The 25,198-nt window shown below is 36.2% G+C and overlaps 4 protein-coding genes across 5 annotated transcripts in view; all 4 read left to right on the forward strand.

The window, feature by feature from the left end:
- The first annotated feature begins 4,069 nt into the window (after positions 1-4,069).
- LOC111792456 (glycerol-3-phosphate acyltransferase 9-like) lies at positions 4,070-8,498 on the forward strand. Its single transcript, XM_023673943.1, has 12 exons — positions 4,070-4,322; positions 4,436-4,493; positions 4,645-4,763; positions 5,112-5,211; positions 5,425-5,520; positions 5,636-5,732; positions 5,915-6,002; positions 6,091-6,187; positions 6,278-6,363; positions 6,890-7,009; positions 7,930-8,028; positions 8,153-8,498. The coding sequence occupies exons 1-12, from the start codon at positions 4,147-4,149 to the stop codon at positions 8,199-8,201; spliced, it is 1,185 nt and encodes a 394-aa protein (XP_023529711.1). The 5' UTR covers positions 4,070-4,146; the 3' UTR covers positions 8,202-8,498.
- A 1,535-nt stretch (positions 8,499-10,033) lies between these two features.
- Positions 10,034-15,650, forward strand: LOC111792469 (lysM domain-containing GPI-anchored protein 2). Its single transcript, XM_023673971.1, has 4 exons — positions 10,034-10,951; positions 13,866-13,986; positions 14,250-14,473; positions 15,247-15,650. Exons 1-4 carry the CDS (start codon positions 10,294-10,296, stop codon positions 15,348-15,350), a joined length of 1,107 nt encoding a protein of 368 aa, XP_023529739.1. The 5' UTR covers positions 10,034-10,293; the 3' UTR covers positions 15,351-15,650.
- A 1,152-nt stretch (positions 15,651-16,802) lies between these two features.
- LOC111792425 (protein DETOXIFICATION 45, chloroplastic-like) lies at positions 16,803-22,890 on the forward strand. The gene is made up of 14 exons (XM_023673882.1): positions 16,803-17,010; positions 17,399-17,774; positions 17,913-18,055; positions 18,688-18,831; positions 18,939-19,108; positions 19,294-19,429; positions 19,554-19,650; positions 19,726-19,826; positions 20,392-20,555; positions 21,187-21,258; positions 21,397-21,513; positions 21,605-21,700; positions 21,787-21,908; positions 22,692-22,890. The coding sequence occupies exons 2-14, from the start codon at positions 17,413-17,415 to the stop codon at positions 22,765-22,767; spliced, it is 1,800 nt and encodes a 599-aa protein (XP_023529650.1). The 5' UTR covers positions 16,803-17,010; positions 17,399-17,412; the 3' UTR covers positions 22,768-22,890.
- Positions 22,891-24,073: 1,183 nt separating this feature from the next.
- Positions 24,074-25,198, forward strand: part of LOC111792430 (protein DETOXIFICATION 45, chloroplastic-like) — a 6,800-nt gene continuing 5,675 nt past the window's right edge. Inside the window, exon 1 of one of the 2 annotated variants that reach the window (XM_023673891.1) lies at positions 24,074-24,509. In XM_023673891.1, coding sequence (XP_023529659.1) covers positions 24,211-24,509 — 299 coding nt within the window. In that variant the 5' untranslated portion in view covers positions 24,074-24,210. The remainder of the gene's footprint in view (positions 24,510-25,198) is intronic. The other variant, XM_023673890.1, reaches the window with a different exon arrangement.

The following is a 25,198-nucleotide window of genomic DNA, read 5'->3' on the forward strand; positions in this document are numbered from 1 at the left end:
CCCCGTTGAGCCGGTATGCCTAGTTTGCATGAATTACATACTATGATGTTAGAAGAAGATTGCATGCACCCTCTGTTCATTGCTAGGGCCCATTTCTATGATAAGATTAGGGAATTTCTGTTAGGAGCGATATGTCGCTCTGGACAGACTTAATTTTACCCTAGAAACTTAGCGGTTTACCACGGCAAGAAAGTACCTAAGAGGGTTCACAGATTGCTAGCGTGAGAACGGTATCTATAGCTTCGTGGGAGGACCAAGGGTCCCTGATCAGTCCTTACTGTTCTTAGCCATTTCGCATGGGAAATGTGTCCCCACGTCGTACAGCCCATTAGCTGCATGGGAACGGGTTGGGTCGCGCCCCCCATAGGAGGACTATATGGGCGTAGGGGTATTCAGCACACCCCTAGGCTAGGTACCATGTAGTTCTAGATAGCCATGTAGAGGTAGCGCCTCATAGAGAGATACCGATCATATTAGCTTGGCATAAGGAACCTCTAGGTGACTAATGAAAGGACGATGAACCGGTGAAACCCAAGGGGCAAGCCCCAAGAGACTAAGGTTAGAACCCGATGTCCTAGAACCGAATTAGAAAACCGTGGGAGTTCTGTTAAATTAAGATGCGAAGAGAGCCTACAAGTAGGTGGCTTACTGAGTATAATTTTTATACTCATCCCGTTCTCATTTATTTTTCTCAGGTGTTCACTGGCTGCTGGTCGAGGTAGAGGAGCGTTTGAGAGTTGTACAGTCACAGAGGGGGTCGTTCCGGAGCGTCAGTCCCTTTTCGGTCTTTTAGAGTCTTTTGTATTTCATTTTATATTTGCAATTTCTTTTGTAATAATTAACAAACAAAATTTCTCTCTTTTGTTTTAATTCAAAGTATTTTTATATTTTTACTTTGGTTTTCTTTTCTTCTACTTTCATTTTGTTTGTTTTCGATTTCGTCTTTTCGTTCACGGTCTGATTTTCGAAGCCTCGAAAATCGGGTCGTGACAACAAGATTCTTAAAATAAAATTATTATAATAATTATTATTAAAAAAAAAAAAGAAAAGAAGGTGAAACCAAAGGGGTTGACCAAGCATTTAATATTAGCTCAAATTAGGAGCTTTGAATTTATTGCCATCTTTTTCGGAATATTCTCACCTATTTTTCTCTTTATTTATTTATTTATTTGTATTAAAAAAATATTATTTTGTTTTTTTGTTTTAAAAAATATATATAATGGATTGTTCAAATATGGCATCCTATGAGTAATTAAGCGAATTTAATAATTAATCGAAAAGAATTATATAGTACGAAATTGAACGGTGAGAGATTAATAAATTTGTACGTACTTATTTTTTAGGGTTAATATCTGACTCGACGTGTCACTCACATTTAATTTTGTGTCTTACAAGTTCTATATATATTTACCCGTTTAGGGCTTTAAACTCAGACCCTGCTGTAAGATAAGTCGTAGGAGCCTTACTCTACTAACCTGCACCGAGTAAGCTTCGCCTTTATCAATATCGTCCTTGTTGGATGATGAAAGTCTCACATCCGCTAATTTAAGGAACGTTCATGGGTTTATAATCAAATAATACTCTCTCCATTGGAATGAGGCCTCTTGGGGAAGCCCAAAGTAAAGCCATGAGAGCTTATGCTCAAAGGGGACAATATCATACCATTGCGGAGAGTCGTGTTCGTCTAATATGGTATCATAGTCATGCCCTAAACTTAGTTATGCCAATAGATTGGTAAATTGTCGAACAAATGACTCTGACTAAGACTCCAAAAGAAAAAGAAGTCGAGCCTTGATAAAGTCCCACATCGGCTAATTTAGGGATTTAGGGAATGTCCATGGGTTTATAATGGTACGAGGCTTTTTGGAAAGCCCAAAAGTAAAGCCGTGAGAGCTTATGCTCAAAGTGGAAAATATCATACCATTGTGGAGAGTCGTGTTCGCCTAACATGGTATCAGAGTCATGCCCTGAACTTAGTCGTGCTAATAGATTGATAAATCCTCGAATGTCGAACAAAGGACTCTGACTAAGACTCCAAAAGAAAAAGAAGTCGAGTCTCGATTAAGGAGAGGCGTACTTTGAAAGTCTCACACAGGCTAATTTTGGGAATATTCATGGGTGTATAATCAAAGAATATTCTCTCCATTGGTATGAGACTTTTTGGAAAGCCTAAAGTAAAGCCACGAGAGCTTATGCTCAAAGTGGATAATATCATATCATTGTGGAGAGTCGTGTTCGTAACCCATTTTTAAATAATATAAATAACGAGAGAGTTTTGGACGAAAATGATAATTAATTAATTTTCACTTTTTATTTTGTTTTAACTATTTAAAAAAGCAATATTTATAGGTGAATTGTGAAAGTTTGTATTGTACTACCTACTTACATCACCTTTCATAATTTCATAATTTTGGAAAGAAAAATTAACATTAATTATTTTAGAAATTGACGTTGAAATTTTTAAAAAAGAAAAATAAAACAAAAAAAAAAGTTTTCTAGCTGCTATTAAATATTAATTAGAATTTAGAATATTAAAAAAGCTTTTTTTATTATTATTATTATTTAAAATAGGCACTATGATTTTTCTAGACTAGGCATTAATTTAAAACTTTTTTTAATGCTATTTTTATGAATAATGCTTCGATTTTAGGGATATGATTTGAAAGAGAGAGTTTTTCTTTTGAAAATAATGATTTTTCTAATAATTATGTTTTTTTTTTTAATTTTAAAATCTTAAATTGCTTTTTTAACCTAAAATAACCATCATTAAAAATTAATAAAATATTTGAATTAAATTAATTTAGGTAATTTATTATTATTATTTTAATAAAGGTAGTACGTAAAATATTTATTTTTAAATGTATATATTTCGAAAAATTACGTTAAAAAACTTAATAATATAGTAGTTAAAAATTAATAAAATATTTGGATTAAATTAATTTAGGTCATTTATTATTATTATTATTTTTAATAATGGTGGTATGTAAATTATTTATTTTGAAAAGAAGTATATATATTTCAAAAAATTAAAATAAATACATATACTAGTATGATATTGTTACTCCCAGCATAAACTTTGACTTTGCGACTCCCCAAAAAGCCTCAAACCAATAGAGATGTTATTCCTTTACTTATAAATTCATGATCATCCTCTCAGTTCACGTGGACTCACTCCCAACAATCCTCAACATTACGTTGGCTTTGATTGTTCAAATTTAAAAAATATCATTGTTATTAAAGATGTTTATTTAATGAGCTGGAGTCAACCGATCGAACTTCATCCCGTTAATATGATCGGTATAAGTATACCTTGCAGAATGATTGTATAAGCTCGATGTTGGTCCTCGACTCCATCTAAACCTCTCGAGCTTGCCCTAACTGCTCGGAGACCATCCTCAACCCTCTTTTCAATATGCTCAGGTGGGGGTCGACATTCTCAAAGGTGCAAGGAGGAGAACCATGTGTCGTATATGATTGTCTATGCTCAACTGAAGTGGTTTGATACTCTCTCTCTCTCTCTCTGCACTTGACATCTCAAGTAAATCACGAACTTCCCCGTTTATTTTTGTAGATATTAGAGTATGGATTCCTTGTTGGGAACTTGGGAACATCGGGTTTCCATAAATTTTTTCTATATATATATGGTCGAGGTGGGAATTGAGACAAAAAATATAATCTCCATCCCCGTCTCCGTTTAGCTAAGATGAAAAAATCTCTCTTCATTCCCTGCCTCGTCTCGTTCAAACAAGAATCCCTCGTGGGTTCAATGGATATTTCTAATCTCAATCTCGAGTATAAAGTGTTATTCATCTCAATATGATATCACGATTATCAATCTCGAGATTAGATCAGGTCAAGTCACAATTCTTGATCTCAATATCAGATCCTGATTCATCTGAACGTCAAAGCATAATTATCGATGTAGTGATCTTATTTCAAGAGTAGAAGAATCCTTGTAGTGTCTATAGGGTTTAAATTGCTCGTTCGTAAAGAAAAATAAAAAAGATGAATATAAAATTTAACTAACGATTGAATGTTCGAAAATATAAAACAAAACGTCGAAACGAACGAGGTTGCTGGCAGATTCTCATTTGAATTGAAGTTGGTGGCATGTGCGCGGGGGGAAAATGAAAGTGTTCAAGAGGGATGAAAAATCAACCCATCACCAGATTTCGACCAGATTCCCAAAAGCCGCCAATTATGAGTGGCGCTGCTGCTTCTCTCAAATCCTCCGCCTCTGAATTGGACTTGGATCGCCCCAATATTGAAGATTACTTGCCTTCCGGATCCTCCATCCAAGAACCAACTGGCAAGCTACGCCTGTAATCTACTCCTGTCTCTCTCTTTTTCCTTCAATTTCATATTCCTCCCAGTTTTCCAATTGGTTCGATTGCGATTTCCGACTGATTTCATGAGCTTATGAACTTGTTTCTAGGCGCGATTTGCTTGATATTTCGCCTACCCTTACTGAGGCTGCTGGTGCTATTGTTGATGTGAGCTTTTCCTTCTCGTTGTTTTTTACGATTTCTCTATCATTTTTGTTCATAGCGAAGGGGATTTGTTGTTTTCAGGCTATTGTTGTTCTTCTCGATTTAACTTCATAAATTTTTGTTGTTCATTTGTTATTTGATAATGAATGTTTAGGATTCGTTCACTCGGTGCTTCAAATCAAACCCACCGGAACCATGGAATTGGAATATTTATCTGTTCCCTCTGTGGTGCTGTGGTGTCGTGGTTCGGTATCTGATTCTCTTCCCGGCGAGGTTAGCTCCCTATCGATTAGTATTATGTAGAAGAAATTAAATATAAACACTAATATAATTAGATATGCTCTTCATATATAAACTTAGGATTTGCGATCCTAGGTAAGATCGGTTCAGGATCATGGGATCCTTTTCATCAGATAGGAAGGGCTGTTGCACAGAATGTACTTTTAATAATTGCTCTGTAGGTCCTATATCTATCTATATGAAGAAGAAATCATGTAACGAAGTTTCTCACTGTCGCAACATGGATCTGATAAATGCTATGGTCACTTTAAGTTATAGGAATTAGTAACTCTAGTATGACTTTCATTTCTTTGTCTAAGTGTTGTTGAGCTCATGGTGCAGGGTTCTCATATTGACAATAGGATGGATAATTTTCCTTTCAACATTCATTCCAGTGAATCTTCTATTGAAAGGCCATGATAAGCTGAGAACTAAGTTAGAGGTGTGCATGCTCAATTCTTTAATCTTCCCCATTATGTGTTTTAATTATACATCTTGTGGGTCTATGTTCGCTCTATGGATAAGGCATTTATTAACACATCCTAACCGTCGATGGTTTGATCTCCTACTTTTTCAATTGATGAACTCAAAATTTCTTGCTTAATAATGATAGTTAAGGATTCTTGTGTGTGATAACACTATATTTCCTTGTTAGAGGTCTTTGGTGGAGTTGATTTGCAGCTTCTTTGTTGCATCTTGGACTGGAGTTGTCAAGTATCATGGGCCACGACCTAGCATGAGACCAAAGCAGGTATTCGGGGTTTTAGGTGACATTTTACAAATGTCATCTCGTATTTTCCCTTTTCGAGATGTTAAGCATCGTTCTCAGTGCTATATTGTTTGTCTTCTCATTCTTGGTCGAGCAGGTTTTTGTGGCCAACCATACTTCCATGATCGATTTCATTATCTTGGAGCAAATGACTGCCTTTGCTGTTATTATGCAAAAACATCCTGGTTGGGTTGGTGAGTGCATTTATTATGAAAAAATACGTAAAGTGAAGATTTAGGTCGTCAGAATAAGTGTAGCGAAAGTAATTGAAGTTTGAGAGAAGCGCTCTTGCTTTTGATACCCAGTTAGCATATTTGTCTTCGTTTTCGTTCTGATTGGTTGTCATATTATACTTTTATGTTATATGTTGTTGAAGGACTATTGCAAAGCACTATATTGGAGAGTATAGGATGTATATGGTTCAACCGTACCGAGTTGAAGGACCGTGAAGTTGTAGCAAAGAAGTAAGTGTCGCCATACAACGGGAGCACGAGAATCACAAGTAAATACTGATTGTTATTGGAATGCTTATTGAAACGTCTTCTTTTTTAGGTTAAACGATCACGTTCAAGGGGCTGACAACAATCCTCTTCTTATATTTCCTGAAGGAACTTGTGTAAATAACCACTACTCTGTTATGTTCAAGAAGGTATTGTTTTTTTAGTACTTCTTAAATTTGCTACCAAGGCTTTAATGTAATTGGTAAGCTTAGTTATTTGTTTTAACTAAATGATTTCAGGGTGCATTTGAACTTGGCTGCTCTGTTTGCCCAGTTGCAATCAAATACAACAAAATTTTCGTCGATGCTTTTTGGAACAGCAGGAAGTAAGGAGATTTTTATTTGATTAGTCTTTGTTGATAGAAACTTAATTTCTGTTTGATAGTCGAGGTACGAGACAGACAATACTTTTCGGATTCGTAAAACATGTTTGACAAGTTGTTTGTTTAGGAACTTTAAAAAAACATGTTGTTTTCAAATAAGTAATGTTGTTTGTTGCTATATATATTGATGAAGATACTTCAAATAGAGTGAAGCATAAACAGTAAATATCATTATAAACATGCTTAGGCTTGGGTTTTTTGCATTATAAACATTAAGAACATGCTTAGGCCTGGGTTTCATATGTGGCTGCTTATTACAAATATTCTGAATTAACTCTGTGGCCCTGAATCTGTTTCTTTTGGTTAGAATGATAATTGAATTTGCCAAAATGTAGTCCATGTGTCATTAATGGTGGTGTTTTTGCATATGTTTCTGCGTAACTCTTATTCGGTATTTAGGTTCGCTATGGATCAGCATAGAATTGGTTATGCGAGGTAGATGATTCCTGGACCGTGTTCATTTTTTCAGGCAGTCGTTCACCATGCATCTGCTGCAGCTTATGACCTCTTGGGCTGTTGTTTGTGATGTTTGGTACCTGGAGCCCCAAGTTTTGAAGCCTGGAGAAACACCCATCGAGTTTGCAGAGAGGTAACCTTGCTTTCCCTGCCTGCAATGTGACAGTGGATAGTGGTTCTTCTTTCAGCCTTGGATCTTTTGGTCATGGGCTCTAATTGTGAGCTCCTACGTTGGTTGGAGAGGGGAACAAAACATTCCAGATAAGCATGTGGAAACCTCTCTCAGATAGACGCGTTGTAAAATTGTGAGACCGGCAACGATACTTAATGGGCCAAAGCTGACAATATTTGTTGGTGGTGGACTTGGGCTCTTACAAATTATTGTAAGATTCCACGTTGGTTGGAGAGGGGAACGAAACATTCCCTACAAGGATGTGGAAACCTCTTTCCCTAACATATGCGTTTTAAAATCGTGAGGCTGACGGTGATACGTAACAGCCCAAAGCGAACAGTATCTGTTGGCAGTGAGCTTGGGTTGTTACAAATTATTGTGGGATCCCACATCGGTTGGAGAGGGGAACGAAACATTCCTTAAGGGTGTAGAAACCTTTTCCTAACAGATGCGTTTTAAAACTGTGAGGCTAACGGCAATACGTAACGGGCCAAAGCGAACAATATCTGTTGATAGTAGGCTTGAGCTGTTACAAATTATTGTGAGATCTTACGTCAATTGGAGAGGGGAACGAAACATTCCTTATAAGAGTGTAGAAACCTCTCCCTAGCCATTTTAAAACCGTGAGGCTAACGGCGATACGTAACCGGCCAAAATAGACAATATCTGTTGGCAGTAGGCTTGGGCTGTTACAAAATATTGTGAGATCCAACATCGGTTGGAGAGGGGAACGAAACATTCCTTATAAGGGTGTGGAAACCTCTCCCTAGCAGATGCATTTTAAAACTGTAATGTTGATGGTGATATGTAACGGGCCAAAGCGGACAATATCTGTTAGCAGTGGTTTTGAGTTGTTACACTAATATTCCGTTACTTAACAGGGTCAGGGACATAATTTGCGCTCGAGCAGGTCTGAAGAAGGTCCCATGGGATGGATATTTGAAGCACTCTCGCCCGAGCCCGAAATACCGAGAACGAAAGTAAGCCTCCTCTCTCTTCCGTTATCTTCCTAATCATTTAGTCTTATTGACTTCCAATCCTCCACTTTGGCTGATGAACATACCTTTCCTAAGAACTCCATCACTCGGTTTATTATCCCCTCAGGCAACAAAGCTTCGCCGAGTCGGTGCTACAGCTATTGGACGATAAATAAAGCATCTCTAACAGGTTCCTGCCCCGAACCATTTCATTTGAATAATCATCAACGACTCACTCGAGGTGAGTCGATATCTTCTTTCAGTAGTTACAAGCCCGACGTAGTTTCGTTAAGCAAGCTTCAATAGTTGCAGAAAACCTTCATTAAGAGTGTTATCTTGTGTGTACCTCATAGTTCTGTAATGAGCTTCCTGGTTTTGCTCTGCATGACCCTAAATTTTGCTGTTTCAATGCTTGAAACTCTTTAAATATGTTTAGGCTTATTAGCTTATTAAGTAAATTCATGATTAAAACACGTTTATTACCTAATTTAACTTAAATTTATTGCTTAATGACTATTTTTTTTTAAAATTTTGTATTCTTTAGTATTTTCATTCAATTACAATATTTATAATTAATTTATATATTCTTTTATTTTTATAACTTTATTTCATTTTTAATATTAAGATATGGTAGACTGATTTATTTTTTTACTAATAGCATTTTTTTTCTCAATACAATAATAAATACACAATAAATTTAACATAAAGCTTTAATATATACAAAATTGAGAGTTTCATGACATTATTAAAAAAAATAATTCAAATAGAGTTATAATAACATAAAGTTTGAAATTTTTAGCTACTTTTTAAAGAATAATAATTTTAATAATAAATAAATATAAATATAAAAATTATAATATAACTTAAATGTATATTAATGGATAGCAGTGTGATGTCTGACATTGGTTGGAGAGGAGAACAAACTACAATTTATAACTTAAATGTATATTAATGGATAGTTGTGTGATGTCCCAGTTGAAGAGGAGAACAAACCACAATTTATAAGGGTGTAGAAATATTTGCTAGCAGACGCGTTTTAAAGCCTTAGATTAGAACAAACCACAATTTATAAGGGTGTGGAAACTTTTCTTAGTAGACGTGTTTTAAAGCCTCAAGGGAAAGCCCAAAGAGGACAATATCTACTAGCGGTAGATTTGGGGCGTTACAAATGGTATCAAAGCCAAACACCGGACTATGTGCCAGCCTTCTTGCTCTTCCCCGAAGAGGGGTAGACACGAGGCGGTGTGCCAATAAGGACACTGGGTCTCAAAGGAGGGTGGATTTGGGGGCGGTCTCCCACATCGATAGGAGGAAGGAAAGAGTGTCAGCGAGGACGCTGGGCCCCGAAGGGGGGTAAATTGTGATGTCCACACTGGTTGGGAGAAGAACAAATCACAATTTATAAGCGCGTGAAACCCTGCGAGAGGAAGCCACCACCTGGTCCCACATCATCCATCCATTGCGCAAATAAAATAAGAAGTGAAAACGTTATCAATTATTTGGGAGTGACGTGGCAATGACGAATTTTGGAAAAGACTAAAGAGCCCTTCCGTCCGTGAACCGCCTTGACTATTCTTTGCCCTTTTTTCTTTAAAAATTGATAAAATATAAATATAACATTAATAATAAGCATTTTAAGTCTGTCTATAAAATTATTATTTATTAATTTAACTATAATTTAGTAATTATTATTTTAAATATTCTTAAAAAAAAAAATTAAATTTTCAGGAGGTTCTTTTTTTAGAATATAATTAAGAATTTAAATTTTTGATAAAATTTAGGGTAGAGAAACAATAAAAAAAATTATAAATTAAAAAATTAAAAAATTAAATGATTATTAAATGAAGTTAAAAGCGACTAAACTTGTGTTTATCCACTTTATTAATATTTGTCCCCAAAAATTTATTCATAGAAAGTCGATATACTTTTGTTTATTATTATTAATATTATTATTATTTTCCTGAAAAGACATTATTTGAAATTTGAAAAGAATTTTCGTCGTAATGCAATTTCTCCGTAATTGCTCACAGCAACAATAAAAAGCTTCATTCAGTCTCTTCAATGGCGGCTTCTGCTTCTCTCTCCATTCCCCATTTAATTTTCTCTCTCTAAGGTCTATGCCCTTCACCCACGTTGAAGCTTGACCAGTACCTATTTCCCTCGGTGTCTGCTTCGACTTTTCCCACTCGAAAACCGCGTTTCTCCCAGCTTCAATCCGCCATTAATATCCTACCAGAACCTTGCAACTACGAGGACGAGAAGACGCTAATGGCTTCCGGAGCTGGAACTATGTTTTTCAGAGTCATCGTGTTCTCCGCCATCGTCGCTGTATGCGTTGCTCAGCCACCGCCGCGGTTCAACTGCAGCTCGACCTCAAAATGCGGCTCTCTAATCGACTACATTCCGCCAAACGCAACCACCGTTGGAGACGTGATGAAGCTCTTCGATGTCAAGCATCTCCTCTCCTTCCTTGGGGCTAACAACTTTCCGATGAACACCTCGTCAAGCTTTTCCTTACCGGCGTCTCAAAAGATCAAGATTCCGTTCAACTGCAAGTGTGAAAATGGTACTGGTCTCTCCGATAAGCGTCCGATTTACAAAGTCCAGAGCGGAAATACTCTCGACAAAATCGCGGAAATCACTTTCGCGAGACTCGTAACTTCCCTGCAAATCGCGGCCGCAAATGGAATTCCTGATCCGAATAAAATTGAGGTAGGGCAAGAGCTGTGGATTCCTCTGCCGTGTAGCTGCGACGATGTGGAGGGGAACAAAGTCGTCCATTACGGACATTTGGTGGAATCTGGAAGCTCCGTATCGGCGATTGCCACAAGATTTAATGTATCGGAGGCCACGATCTTGAAGCTGAATGGAATTGCAGATGCGAGAGATCTTAAAGCTTCTCAAGTTCTTGATATTCCTCTCAAAGGTTCATTTCATCTTCCTCATTTTATTTCTGAATTTCTCGTCCATTTTAGGTGGAAACTGAAACTGATTACATGATTTCTCATCACTCTGAAAAAAATTTAGGGCTTAATTGGCTGAGTTCTTCATCCATTTGGCTTTTGTTTTCTGATGGTTTCAATTGATAATCCATAATCGTTAGTTCTAAGTATGATTTAGGGTTTAAACTGAAAGATTTTTCCATTTGAATGAAGAGAGAGAGAGAGGGAGAGATAGAGAGAGAGAAACTGATTTTACTTTTTAGTCCTTTTGCTTCTTGTCTTTTCTCGTATTCTTAAATATTAATAATAAATAAATAAATAAATAAATAAATAAAACTCTATTTTAAGTAATTTTCCATAACTTTTTTTAATGTCTATTTAAAAAAGTTTTTTTTAAACCCTATTTTTTGTTTTGTAAAATTCTAAAGTGCTTCTATAAATAAAATGGAAATAATAAAAGTTGCTTTTTTGGTTCAATAAAAGTTGTTATTTGTTAATAAATATAAATTATATATATATTTTTTAAAAAATAGATTTAAATTTATTTTCTAATTTACTCTTTTTACCTTTTGAGATTTTTTAAACATGTTAAAATGTTGAGAATAATATATATATATATTTTTAAGGTGCTTAGAAATAAGATTGAAATAATAAAAGTTTTTTTTAGTTAAAAAAATGTCGTTATTTGTTAATAAATATAAATTATATTAAAGCTATTAAGATTTAAATTTATTTCTAATTTACTCATTTTACCTTTGAGATTTTTTACAAATGTCAAAATGTTGAGGAATTAAAAAAAAAAGAAAAAAAAAGAAAAAAAAAAGGAATATATATATATATATATATATTTATGTATATAAGGTAAGAGTTTGGCCTAATCTTTATCGATTGAGCAAACAAAGCTGTTATTTTGCGAAGTGTGTGCATTGGTCAACCTATAGACATTTTTGTTTTATTAATATGTGGTCTGTAGATTCCTTAATGATTTAAGGTTGTATGGTTTGATCCTGATATTAAGGATTTGGTTGTTCTTCTGTTCCGTTTGGGAAAATGACTGGACTTGACTTTTGAGTACTAAATTATATTGACGTCTGAGATAATACGCTGTTTGGTAGTTTTATATTAGCAAACACCTTGATGTCACACTCATAGGTTTTGAGATTTTTTTATATGAAAAAATGGAGAGAGAGTGGCTTCCTGACATTGCTGATGTTTTCACACCCTTGGGTTGACTCTTGGAGGTGAGAAAGTCCTCCATTAGAAATGGGTGAAGGGTAGTTTTGGTATTAGTGTTAGTAGAGAGAGAGAGAGAGAGAGAGAGAGAGAGAGAGAGAGAGAGAGAGTGGCTTCCTGATATTGCTGATGCTTTCACACCCTTGGGTTGGCTCTTGGAGGCGGGATCCTCGATTAGAATTGGGTGAAGGGTAGTTTTGGTATTAGTGTGTTAATAGAGAGAGAGAGGCTTCCTGATATTGCTGATGTTTTGAGAGCCTTGGGTTGGCTTTTGGAGGGAGAAATCCTCCGTTACAATTGTGTTGTTAGGTTGAATGGCACCGTGTCTTGTATGGGTCACGACCTCATGTATTTATAGATGTGTACAATGAAGATTACATTCTACATCATAGATTTGGTAACAAACCATGAAATTATAGATTTGGTAACAAACCAGTAAATCATAGATTTAGTAACAAACTAGTAAATCACTAAATTATCTTACTATATACCGATCTATTCTACGTTTAACTGGGTGAAGGGTAGTTTTGGTATTAGTGTTAGTAGAGAGAGAGAGGAGTGGCTTCCTCATATTGCTGATGTCTTCACCCCCTTGGGTTGGCTCTTGTAGGGGAGAAAGTCCTCCATTAGAAATGGGTGAAGGGTAGTTTTGGTATTAGTGTTAGTAGAGAGAGAGAGAGAGTGGCTTCCTCATATTGCTGATGTCTTTGGGTTGGCTCTTGGAGGGAGAAAGTCCTCCATTAGAAGTGGGTGAAGGGTAGTTTTGGTATTTTGTGTTAGTAGAGAGAGAGAGAGAGAGAGAGATGAACAAAGTCAACTAAAAAAAACCCAAAGATGGTAAAAACAATTTGAAGTCAACTGATCACAGACAGAGTGGAGTGGTGGATGGATTTGAATCTTTTTTAGTGGTGGAGGGATTTGGAAATTGTGTTGTTTAATTTCTTTATCTTATTCATCCAAGCAACAAAGACCATCATTAAAAATAGAGCATTTGTAAGGGTGGTGCGCTCTTCTTGTTGGGGCCATAGTGATGAACTCATTGAAAGTATAAGGATGTGTTTGTTGACTTTGATCATATTTCTAGGAATGTCGTTAGAGAGATCGCCATTCTATGATAGAGGACGTTTTTACATTTTTGTTCCATGTTCGGGTTGGATCATTTAGCATGCTAGTTCGTTGCGTAGTTATGTCCAACTCATGAGAGGAATAATGACCTTTACGAAGAGATTTGGATTTGATTCGTCGTTACACTACAAAGATTTCCATGAGTAACTTATTCTTTAAACTTTCACCGTTCTCACTACGTCGTCTTTTCTAAGTGGTAATATTTTTTGTTTTCTAATAGCTAACATAACAATTCTGGACATGTTTGAGAGTGATTTTAGAACGAACGAACTTAGTGATTTTCAGTATAAATCACTCACAAACATCTCTTCAATGTTCACGTTCATAACACAAACACTATTATTAACTTTCACCCGTCAATCTAATCCTAAACTGTATTGTCTAAACGATGGAGATTGAAAGATGCTTACGAGCTGACTAGCCGTTCAACGAAGATATGCTTCGTTCGTCAATTCATCGTTATCATTCCTGAAGCTCCTTTATTTTTGTTCAACAAATGCCATTATCTTGAAAAATAACTGTTCTGTATTCTATCTGCAGCTTGTTCATCTGTGATCAGGCAAGACTCTTTAGACTTCCCATTCCTCCTCCCCAACGGCACGTACGATTACACAGCGAACAACTGCGTATTGTGCGAGTGTGATGCTGCAAAAAACATGATGTAAGTGTTGCCAATACTAATAACTTATTATATTGAGAACTTGTTTGCTCTAAGTTGAAGGTAGCTCGAGTTAGTGAGCTTACCTTTTGTTTGGAACCACGACCCTTCACAGTAGTATGATATTGTCCACTTTAAGCATAAGCTCTCGTGGCAGAGATGTATTCCTTATTTATAAACTCATGACGATTCTCCTCTAAATTAGCTAATGTGAGACTTCCTCCGAACAATCCTGAATGCGTTTTTCTGGTTTTCTTTTTTGTCAGTCTTGACTGTAAGCCATCACAGCTGAAGCCACCCTCACAGAAATCATCAAATTGGTCGACATGCCCAGCCATGCCATGTGAAGGTAGCAATTTGCTCCTTGGTAACTCAACAGCTTCTGGTTGCAGCACCACTACATGTGCCTACGCTGGTTTCTCTAAACAAACCATCTTCACAAATATTTCCACTCTGAACACTTGCCCTGGACCTGAAGGTGGACCTCAAGGTGAGCTGCAAACTTAAGTCGTTTAAAATTACAAGGACCAAACGATATTTTAACCTACTTTTACTACTTTTATTATGGATAGAAAATGCTCACTACTCGAAATCATTGTCTGAGAGCAACATGAAAGCACTATTAAAAATGTCAAAAGAACACTACATGTTGTTTGTTTTTTAAAAAGCTTAGAAGCATTGTTAAGTGTTTTTTGTGAGAAAACACTAGTAGAGTGCTTTTAGTCTGGGCTAAGAAGCACTTTTGATCCCACGTTGGTTGGAGAGTAGAACAAAACATTCATTATAAGGGTATAGAAACCTCTCCCTAGCAGATGCGTTTTAAAACCGTGAGGCTGACGGCGATACGTAATGGGTCAAAGCGAACAATATTTGCTTGCGGTAGGCTTGGACTGTTACAAATGGTATCAGAGCCAGTCACCGGATGGTGTGGCAGTGACACGTTCGTTGGGCCCCTAAGGAGAGTGGATTGTGAGATCCCACATTGGTTGGAGAGGAGAACGAAACATTCATTAAATAAGGGTGTGGAAACCTCTCCCTAGCAACACGTTTTAAAATCGTGAGGCTGACAACGATATATACCGGGCCAAAGCGAACAATATCTGCTAGCGGTGGGCTTGAGCTGTTACACATCACCCCCTAAACACATATTTTCGGCTGCTCATATGATAACCGATAACTCGCCCCACAATTCTTTGTTTAAACACCTCTCCTTCACTATAATCATCATCCAGAATCTGACTGTTTCCTATCATGTATGAGCAGATAATCCAAACAGCGCTTCAAGGACGGGTTCACAAGGTCTGAAGTTGGTCGGTCTCGTCGTCTTTATGCATCTGCTGAGCTTTGGTTCCCTTCTCATTCAGTAAGAAGTATAATTTCCTTCTTGTATGTTGGCATAGAGAGATAATCATAACAATGTAGGTAGATTCTTGGTGTTCTGTATTTATCATTGAATAGCCATCTTTTAGTTTCCTTTTTTTCTCGTTAAGCGTTAATAAATCGAGTTGAAATAAAGCTGTTCATGGCGAGAAATCGTGAGGATGAACTGGATTAGAATCCATAGTTGACTGTGAATTTGATTTTGATCTGTAATGTGTTGATGAATGTATTGTATTGTGCACTGAGATTGTTGCAGGAATAAGAATGATGATTTTCCCTTGTTTTCATACCTTAGCTTCTGATACAATTGACTGAATAATTCCTACTGCTTGCTTGAATTTATAAGGTGAGGTTGAAAGTATCAGTGAACTTGATACCTGATTCGAAAACGTTCGAGGCTTGGCTGCTCGATTTCGATCAAAGTTCCTTTATGCACGTTAGACGATCTTTCAAGTTCTCTTTTGGGGTTGTGTTGTTTTGTAGCTTGAGTTTACTAGTTTTGTGTAATCTCTCGAGTTTTAGCAAAGTTTCACATTGGTTAGGGAAGGGAGTGTTCATGAGTACATAAATAAGGACAGTTTTTTTCGTTGGTACGAGATTTTTTTAGAGAAATCAAAAGAAAGATCAAGAGCATAGGTCTAATAGACCTTGTTCCGCTCATAGATGTACTTGAACTTGGCGATGGTCGAGATGGTTGAGTCATACAGACCCTTGACAAGAGTAAGAGTAGGAAATGCAGTGGCAACTTCTGTTCTAGATGCAACCACATGTTCAACAAAAGTTGGCTTAGGTTGGGATGTTCTTGAGGTTGGCTTAGGTTGGGATGTTCTTGAGGTTAGGGCCTCATAAAGTTTGAACCATCAGCTAACTCTACGACCTCAAGGTTGCCTCGAACTAACTTGAAACTCATTGGCTCAACTTATACGATCTCGAGGGTTGTTTTATAGTATGATTGTAAAGGCTTCTTGGATCTCGTAGAATCTGTCATATGAAAATTTCATTTCGTTTTCAACCAATAATTTTACAAATGAATATCGCTTCCTTCAAAAATATTCAACGGACCATCCACTTAAAAACTAAAAATCTTACATTTTAAAAACTTTAACATGTTTCCTAAAATTTAAAATATCTAATAAATTTCTAAACTTTAAATTTCATATTTAATAAATTTTTTTAAAATTTCATATTTAATAAAATTTTTGTTATATCTCACTTTTCATAAACCTTTCCAATTTATTAAATGTAAAATAAAATATTTGGTTGTCTTAATATTATAAAAAATAATTAAATATTTTTAAATTTTAGACGTTTCAAAATTAAATTATAATTTAACAAAATTTTATTAATAATATAATNAAAAATATATATATATATATATATATTTTTTTTTTTTTAAGGGAATTTTCGGACTATAAAAAAAAAAGGAACTTTAATCTTGATGGCTCCGTTCGGTGCGAATATTTTTTTAATACGTTCGAGAGACTTTGGAGCTTTCCTTTCACTTCTTCTCTTCCCATTTGACACGATTTTTCTTATTCCTCTGTGCCTTCGCGCTTTCCTTCCAGATTGAAATTCAGTGTTCGTTTTCGTCATCTTCCTTGGAATTCTCCTCCTGAAACCCTAAACTCGATTTGGGCTATCGGCAAGGCAAGTGTTTCTGTACTCCCAACACCATATATTTGATCTGTTGGCTTTCTGGATATTCATGCTTTGTTAATTCTTGTTTCTGAATCATTTCCTTCTCATTTCTGTTGGGTACTTGTCTTAATCTTCATTGATCCTGTTTTCATGTTGTGGGTTTGCTTTTTTTTTTTGTTTTTGTTTTATGTTTTGCAGTTCTTGCTCTGTTTTTCTTGCTTCGAATTCTATTTGCCTATGGATTTTATTAGGTTCGTTGTGGGGTAGATTATGAAAATGGGATGAACATCAAGAGTTATTATTATTATTATTTTTGATCTCTTTTTGTTTGTTCATAAATTCTACGTTCTAGCGTTTTCTTATTGCTTACGTTTACCATTTACGCGCGAATTTGCAGACCTTAAATTGGAAATGGCTTGTCAAGTCAGTGACGGGATAGTTTCGAGTGGTTTGGCTAGAATAGTAGGGAAACAGCAAGTAATTCCTGACAAGACGTTGTCATTTTTAAAATTGAAGTGTAGGGATGTTCGAGTTACTTCTCAAATTAGTAGGAAGGTTTTACGGAATCGAAATGGAGTTGGAAATTGGCATTTATCCGCGAGTTTTCGACACAATTATCTGTTTACTTCACCTGTTGTACACCGGAGAAATGCCGGTTTTATCGTGGCTAGGAATCAGTTGAGCTCAGATTATGGGGTGGATTCCTCCGGAGTGGAGGAAAGTTTGTATGTAGAAGAAGATGATGCCAGTTCAAGGGATCAGAATGGTGCAGTGTAAGAATTCAAGATACCTCCATCTTAGCTGAATTATCATAGATTGTTCTTTAGCATTCCTTTTTCGGTTGCTTTAGAAAGTATCTTATGAAATTTGACAGGTTGTTTAAATGGTTGATTTTTCTTACTTCCAAGCAGGCAGTGGAAAGAACCTTCCCAATATCAGCAACAGCCTCTGGATGTTAAGCGTGAGCTTTTAGCTCTATGTGCGCCTGCAATTGCTGGACAAGCTATTGAACCGTTTGCACAGCTTATGGAGACTGCTTATATTGGAAGATTAGGCATGTATCTTCAAATGGCCAATATTCTTTATTTTTAGTTTCCATGTTATAGAACAACTCCCTGATTCTTTTCTTTCACCATTACCCTGTCCTAATTGATTCTTTTCAGTAGATATATATATATATATATATCAGTCAAATTGTGCTCAAGTTAGTCTGCTTATTTTGTTCATTTATTTTCTGTGTTTCATTTGGTTTGATTTTTTCTTTGATTTCAATACTGTGAATAACTGTGACCCAAACTTAGCTTGAAGTGGACTGCATATTTTTGGGTTGTGGAGTTGTACATTTGTATGGACAACCTTAGTTTGAAGTGGCTAAGTTATTTAAATTTATTTTCTGTAGAGATCCTTTATTTGAAAACCTTGATTCATGTTCATGTGTGTTTTCGGATGACTTTCTGATGTCTTCTTTTGCATCAATTAAGCTGTTAGACTATGAATTTAATGGGAATCCTTGGATGCTAACATCCTTCTGTAATCAGTTGGGACGGTCCCTGTTTATTGGGTGTAAGTCGTATTAATCTTTTTCCCGCACTTCTTCCTGTCAGCAGCTGAAGTGAGTAAATGCTATTTCTGTATTTCAGTATTTTCTAGTGTTTTCATACTTGTCCATTTTCAACATATGTGCAGGTGCCTTGGAGTTGGCTTCAGCAGGCATTTCTATAAACATATTTAACTATATATCAAAGGTTTTTAATATACCTCTACTGAGTGTAGCTACTTCTTTTGTTGCTGAGGATATTTCAAAGAATGCAATTGAAGATCCTTCATCAGGTTCTTCTTTTGGCCTTTGGATTGTACAAATTTTTGTCTTAAAAGGCTGTACTGATGGAAAAACTAGTTGCTTTCAAACTTATATTTTGAATTTTTCATGCAAGTAGATTCCTTAGAAGGCTGTACTGATGAGAAACTAGTTGCGCGGTTATCTGAGAGAAAGCAGCTATCTTCAGTTTCTACTGCACTATTGTTGGCAGTCGGGATTGGACTTATTGAGGCTTTAGCGTTGTATTTTGGATCTGGAGTGTTTCTTAACATCATGGGCATTTCTTCAGTAAGTGAAATTGGAAGCCAGTTTATGTCATGCTTTGATCTGCTGATTTACATTTACGTTAACGTTTCCATATGCTATCTCACTTATGTTATAGACATATTGTTGGAGCCGATTAGATAGAGTAAATTTATTAAGATTCTTTATCTCTATGATCTTATGAATATGTTGGTTTATTTTGTTAACAGGAGTCGTCCTTGCGCATTCCATCCCAACAATTTCTTACACTTCGTGCCCTTGGTGCTCCTGCTGTCGTTCTTTATTTGACCCTTCAAGGAGTTTTTCGGGGTTTCAAGGATACCAAAACTCCTGTTCTTTGTCTAGGCACGCATCTAGTCATGAAACCTAGAATTATGTTAATGGTGGAATTTATTTCTAAGCATTTTCTCTATTATGTTCTTTCTTTGTCCTTCATCTTCCTGCTTAAATATTTGTTCTTGATTCACAGGAATTGGAAATTTGCTAGCTGTCTGTCTTTTTCCCTTGTTAATTTATTATTTTCAATTGGGTGCAACTGGAGCAGCAATTTCTACCGTTGTGTCTCAGTATGTTCCCTTCTAATAACTCTTCTTCCTGTATTCTTTATCATAGCTTCCAAACTTATCCAGTTTATGTTTCAGATATGTTATCGCCTTTTTGATGTTATGGTTTCTCAATAAACGAGCTGTACTATTGCCGCCGAGGTTCGGTGCATTGCAATTTGGTGTATACATGAAATCTGGTAATCTCAGAATTCTCATCTTCTTTTACTTCATATATTACTAGTGTTATGTTCCTGGGAGTAATCTTTTCATTATGGTTTAGTCACAAAGCAATGGCCAGCAATGGCTTCAGTTTGCTCATCTTCACTAATAACAGCATACTGTTTAGAAGAGAGGTCTGTTGCAAACTTTGAGAAGGATTAAAAAAAAAGCTATCGAACACGAGATTTCCGTCGACAATATCAATAGTCGTCACTTTATAGTCATTGGTATTAAGCCAAACTCTGAAACCATAGACTTAAAAGCCACTGATTAAACTTTGGTTATATCTTATATGCATGTTGGAGGAATCATTTGAATTTTCTGTATATTCTAGAATTATTCACGTCTCGTAAACTTCAAAATATTCGTACATATCACATTAATCAAAATCAAAGAAAGCTGGAACCTATGCAATTAGATCAATGCTGCATTTAAGGAAAATGATCAATCAAACTTTATGCTATATCTATGGTTTTCCTGGCTATGTTATATGATCAAGACCTCTCACTTTTAATAATCTAATGATTTGGAGTCTGCTATTAGGTGGTTTTCTTCTTGGAAGAACTCTTTCTGTTTTAACTACTATGACGTTGGGTACATCCATGGCTGCACGTCAAGGTGCGGTGGCTGTGGCTGCACACCAAATATGTATGCAAGTATGGTTAGCAGTATCTCTTCTAACTGATGCACTTAGTGCTTCAAGTCAGGTACATACTTTTTCTTTTTCCGTTTTAGCTCATTCTCTTTATAAGAAATCCTAATACTAAGAACATCTATTTAACTATCATGGGTTGCCCTTGTGGTCAAGGGCCATGTAAATAATAAAGGGCATACCATGGTGACAGCGATTAAGGATTTAATATCCTACGAGTTACATTGGCAACCAAATGTTGTAGTAGGATTAGTCAGTCCTGTGAGAATAGTCGAGGTGTGTGCAAATTGGCACAAACACTCACAAACACTCACAAACACTCACGGATATAAAACAAGTACATTTGTTTGTCTTGTCCTTCATTATTTGTACCCTTATCAAGTATTTTGTGCTAACCATTATTCCATAAAAATATTTTATTTTATTAGAAAATCCATTGTATTGTTAAGAGCATGCAATACTAAGCAAGCATTCTTTTGAGCTGAGAATGAAATGCAAGGTTAAAACCTTCTGAAATTCTATCTTAAGTACAAAGCTACAGTACAAAATTGGTTACTGAAGTAGTGAAGTTCCAATTTATTTATGGTTTCGTCCTATCTCCTAATCGTGATGTAAGACCTTGAGGTTTCTAACGATGACGTCTTTATTTGTTTTCTCTCTGATCTTCGAATTATCTATCTTGGTAGGCCATGATTGCTAGCTCCGTATCGAAAGGTGATTACAAGACTGCAAAGGAAGTGACAAGCCTATCCTTGAAGGTAGAATTTTTATGTGCAGATTTGAATTTCTACACTTTCCTGTCTTCACTCTTAATTAGTACGATGAGAAGTTTTTGAGCTATATATAACCCGTGAAATATACGTCGAGCTTCATATGAATTTGTCTATACCGTACAGATAGGATTGCTCGCAGGTACCATATTATTTGCAATTCTTGGGCTATCCTTCGGTTCGCTTGCTACCTTGTTCACCAAGGATTCGGACGTTTTAGGAATTGTTAGAACTGGAGTCTTGGTAAGCTAAGTGAAATTATTATTAATTTCTCAAGTGTTTCTGTGATAAATTGTGAACCCTCCTACTTTTTGGTTTCATGAAACTTCTACAGTTTGTTAGTGCCACTCAACCTTTGAATTCTCTGGCATTTGTCTTTGATGGTCTGCATTATGGTGTCTCAGACTTCTCATATGCTGCGTACTCAATGGTAAGCAGTTTCTTTAATTGAAATCATGACTGAAAATTCATTCTCTAGCAGATATGATCTTGATTGATATTGTTAATGAACTGTAGATGGTGGTCGGGGCTATCTCTTCTTCCGTTTTGGTGTATGCTTCTTCTGTTTTGGGTCTTCGTGGGCTCTGGTTGGGCTTGTCCCTCTTTATGGGCCTACGTGCTGCTGCTGGTTTTTTCAGGTAGAATCTCACACTTTTGCTTTCATTCTCTCAACTGAATGATTTTTAGAGCGACATAGCCCGTAAAGGACTCGGGCGAAACGTGTTATAATATTATGAATGATTTAAGATAATGAAGAACTTGCCTGAAGATTGTTAGAGAAGTGATGCCTTTTGAATGATGTTTCTTAATTTCCTTATTGAAAACTCCTTGTTTGGCATCTTCGGCACACTATTAGAAACCCATCGTAGATGGTTTAGCCATGCCCGGTGCCACGAAATGATTGAGAACTACGACTAATTTACCTTCATATTTAGCTCGAAAGTATGTTTCTTTGTCTGGTGGGTAGTTTTTGAATGGCTATTAGAAACCCATTGTAGATGGTTCAGCCACGCCCGGTGCCATGAAATGACTGAGAATTACGACTAATTTACCTTCATATTTAGCTGGGAAGTATGTTTCTTTGTCTGGTGGGTAGTTTTTGGATGGCTATTAGGAACCCATTGTAGATGGTTCAGTCACGCCCGGTGCCATTGAGAACTACGACTAATTTACCTTCATATATAGCTGGAAAGTATGTTTCTTTGTCTGGTGGGTAGTTTTTGAACGGCTATTAGAAACCCATTGTAGATGGTTCAGCCACGTCCGGTGCCACGAAATGATTAAGAACTACGACTAATTTACCTTCATATTTAGCTCGAAAGTATGTTTCTTTATCTAGTGGGTACTTTTCGGATGGGAATCTGCTTCTCCAATGATTCTCTGCATAGCTTATAACTTCCATTTATTGTTGGATTATGCAGATTACTTTCCAAGAACGGTCCATGGTGGTTCCTGCACAGTGATCTCCAGAACACCAAGGTTCAAACATCCCCATAGCTCTCTTCTTATAATTTTAGAGTTCTTAATGTTCATCAATTTAGACTCTTTTCTAATTCTATAGCCTTATAAGTTGTAGTTCCCACAATTTTTTCCATCAATGAAATAAGTCCTTTCAATAAAGAACAGATACAACTTTTCATCTCCAATACGAATATTTAGAGGTTAAACTTGTAATTAAACCAAATTTAACTCCATTCATGTTGTTGAACGATGATCTAGTGCCAAACCCACGTACACTATGATGCACAAGTTAGTCATCGAGTTAGTAATTGTGATGTCCCACATTGGTTGGGGAGGAGAACAAACCACCATTTATAAGGGTGTGGAAACCTTCCCCTAGCAGACGCGTTTTAAAGCCTTGAGGGGAAGCGCGAAAGGGAAAGTCCAAAGAGGACAATATCTGCTAGCGGTGGATCTTGGTCGTTACAAATGGTATCAAAGCCAGACACCGGATGATGTATCAGCCTGCTAGAGGTGGATCTTGGTCGTTACAAATGGTATAGAGCCAGACACCGGATGATGTACCAGCCTTCTTGCTGTTCCCCGAGAGGGGGTAGACACGAGGCGGTGTATCAATAAGGACGCTGGCCCCAAAGGAAGAAAGAGTGCTAGCGAAGACGCTGGGCCCCGAAGGGGGGTGGATTGTGATGTCCCACAGTGGTTGGGGAGGAGAACAAGCCACCATTTATAAGAGTGTGGAAACCTTCCCCCAGGTGTGGAAACTTTTCCCCAGCAGACGAGTTTTAAAGCTGTGAAGGGAAGCTCGAAAGGGAAAGCTCAAAAAGGACAATATCTTCTAGCGGTGGATCTGGGTCGTTACAGTAATATAGATAGAGAGTAATGTGTGAGTGTCATTCTTATAGGGTGGTTTAGAAATCGTACAATCTTGTTGTAGTACTCATAGCATGTTACGTATGATAAATGGTTACAAAGTAGGATTGTTGCTCAGTCGAACTGTTTCTCAAATGGATCTTTGACCGACTTAACCTTCTCATCCATTTAGTTAACCTGTGGGAACCGTTTCTTGGAGGGCGGTCTCAAAGGTTCACATGGGTGACACCATCGATCTCAAGTGTCGACCTCAACTTCAACTTCGATTATACAACACTATTGATTAAAAAGTATTCCATAGTTGTCAGTAACATGAAAAGGACCGTCCGTTTTTCCATTAAAGGGAACAAAATCATGGAGGAGACTAGGAATTGCCAACAATTTTCAGTGAAGGTTAGCAAATTTTGTAGTTCTACTGTTTCATTGAACTTGCTGCCACATAGCCCCTCCCTCCAGAACCCTATAAAAGTCAAGGGGGGCTTTGTGGCACCAAGCAACTCCTTTCACCATTGCATGCTCTCACTGAGCTCTCGCCTTCTCCTCGCTCATTCAAATTTCCCATTCCATTTCCCTCTCCATTCAACCACCGATCATTAATCGACATCATCAATGGCTGCTTCTTGTCATTTCACCGAGCTCACAGTTCCTCGAATAGCCCTAAATCGCAGGAGAATGTTGGATTGTTCTTCAGCTCTAGGCCCGAGACATGCTGTCGATTTCGGTTCCCGATTTCGTCGTACGATTTCGGAAAAACTTAACGGAACCGGAAAGTTGTCTGCCGGAGTTCACAAGGATCTTATTGGTCCTCTATTCGCCGGCCGGCGGAATGCCATTAGTAATCGGTTCAGCGACAGTCTCTACGAAGAAGAAGAAGAAGGTAGTTCCCGCGAGAGGAACAGCGCCACCGTGTAAGAATTTAAATTCTTAATTTTTAATTTAAATATATTTTTTTAAAAATATTTACAATATTTTTTAAATTTCTTTAATTTTTTTAATCCAGGTTGACATCAACATTTTCATTAATATATATATATATATATATATATATATATATATATATATATATTTTGGTATAAGTTTAAGGTTAAACTATGATTAAATCAAAAGACTATTTTACCCGAAAACGGTAAGCAATTTATTTTGACCATGGATTTGATATTTTTATATTATTGTTAAAAATACTTTTAAATTTTAAAAAATTAACGAGTTTAAAATAGCATTAATATCCTTAACCTCAACACCAGCACAAACACCGAAACTAATCTATTTACATCTTATAAATTTTTTTTTTAAAAAATTATGATTATTTTTTAAATGTGATACTAACAATTTCATTAACGATAAAGGTATTTTTTGTTTTTGAAGTTCTTAAAGAAGTTTTAAAAAATGATTTTGAAGTTAAAAAAAAAAAAAAAAAAAAAAAAAAAAAAATTTTGGAAGTTCAAAGATTTTTTTTTAATTTTTGTCCCACTTATTAAAACTTTTAAAAGTATTTTTATTAATTTAACAAAAAAAATTAAATCAAAATATTTAAATAAATATGGAACAAGAATTAAAAAAAAAAAAAAAAAAAAAAAAAAAAAAAAAAAAAAAAAAA

This window comes from Cucurbita pepo, chromosome LG04, assembly GCF_002806865.2.
Source record: "Cucurbita pepo subsp. pepo cultivar mu-cu-16 chromosome LG04, ASM280686v2, whole genome shotgun sequence".
In the NCBI taxonomy this organism is placed as follows: Eukaryota; Viridiplantae; Streptophyta; class Magnoliopsida; order Cucurbitales; family Cucurbitaceae; genus Cucurbita; species Cucurbita pepo.

Coding starts and splice junctions, on each gene's coding strand:
- LOC111792456 (XM_023673943.1), top strand. CDS start 4,147: ATGAAAAATCAACCCATCACCAGATTTCGACCAGATTCCCAAAAGCCG. Junction 5,212..5,424: donor AGCTGAGAACTAAGTTAGAG/GTGTGCATGCTC, acceptor TTTCCTTGTTAG/AGGTCTTTGGTGGAGTTGAT. Junction 6,003..6,090: donor CGTGAAGTTGTAGCAAAGAA/GTAAGTGTCGCC, acceptor CTTCTTTTTTAG/GTTAAACGATCACGTTCAAG.
- LOC111792469 (XM_023673971.1), top strand. CDS start 10,294: ATGGCTTCCGGAGCTGGAACTATGTTTTTCAGAGTCATCGTGTTCTCC. Junction 10,952..13,865: donor TCTTGATATTCCTCTCAAAG/GTTCATTTCATC, acceptor TTCTATCTGCAG/CTTGTTCATCTGTGATCAGG. Junction 14,474..15,246: donor ACCTGAAGGTGGACCTCAAG/GTGAGCTGCAAA, acceptor ATGTATGAGCAG/ATAATCCAAACAGCGCTTCA.
- LOC111792425 (XM_023673882.1), top strand. CDS start 17,413: ATGGCTTGTCAAGTCAGTGACGGGATAGTTTCGAGTGGTTTGGCTAGA. Junction 19,651..19,725: donor ATTTCTACCGTTGTGTCTCA/GTATGTTCCCTT, acceptor TTTATGTTTCAG/ATATGTTATCGCCTTTTTGA. Junction 21,514..21,604: donor TTGTTAGAACTGGAGTCTTG/GTAAGCTAAGTG, acceptor AAACTTCTACAG/TTTGTTAGTGCCACTCAACC.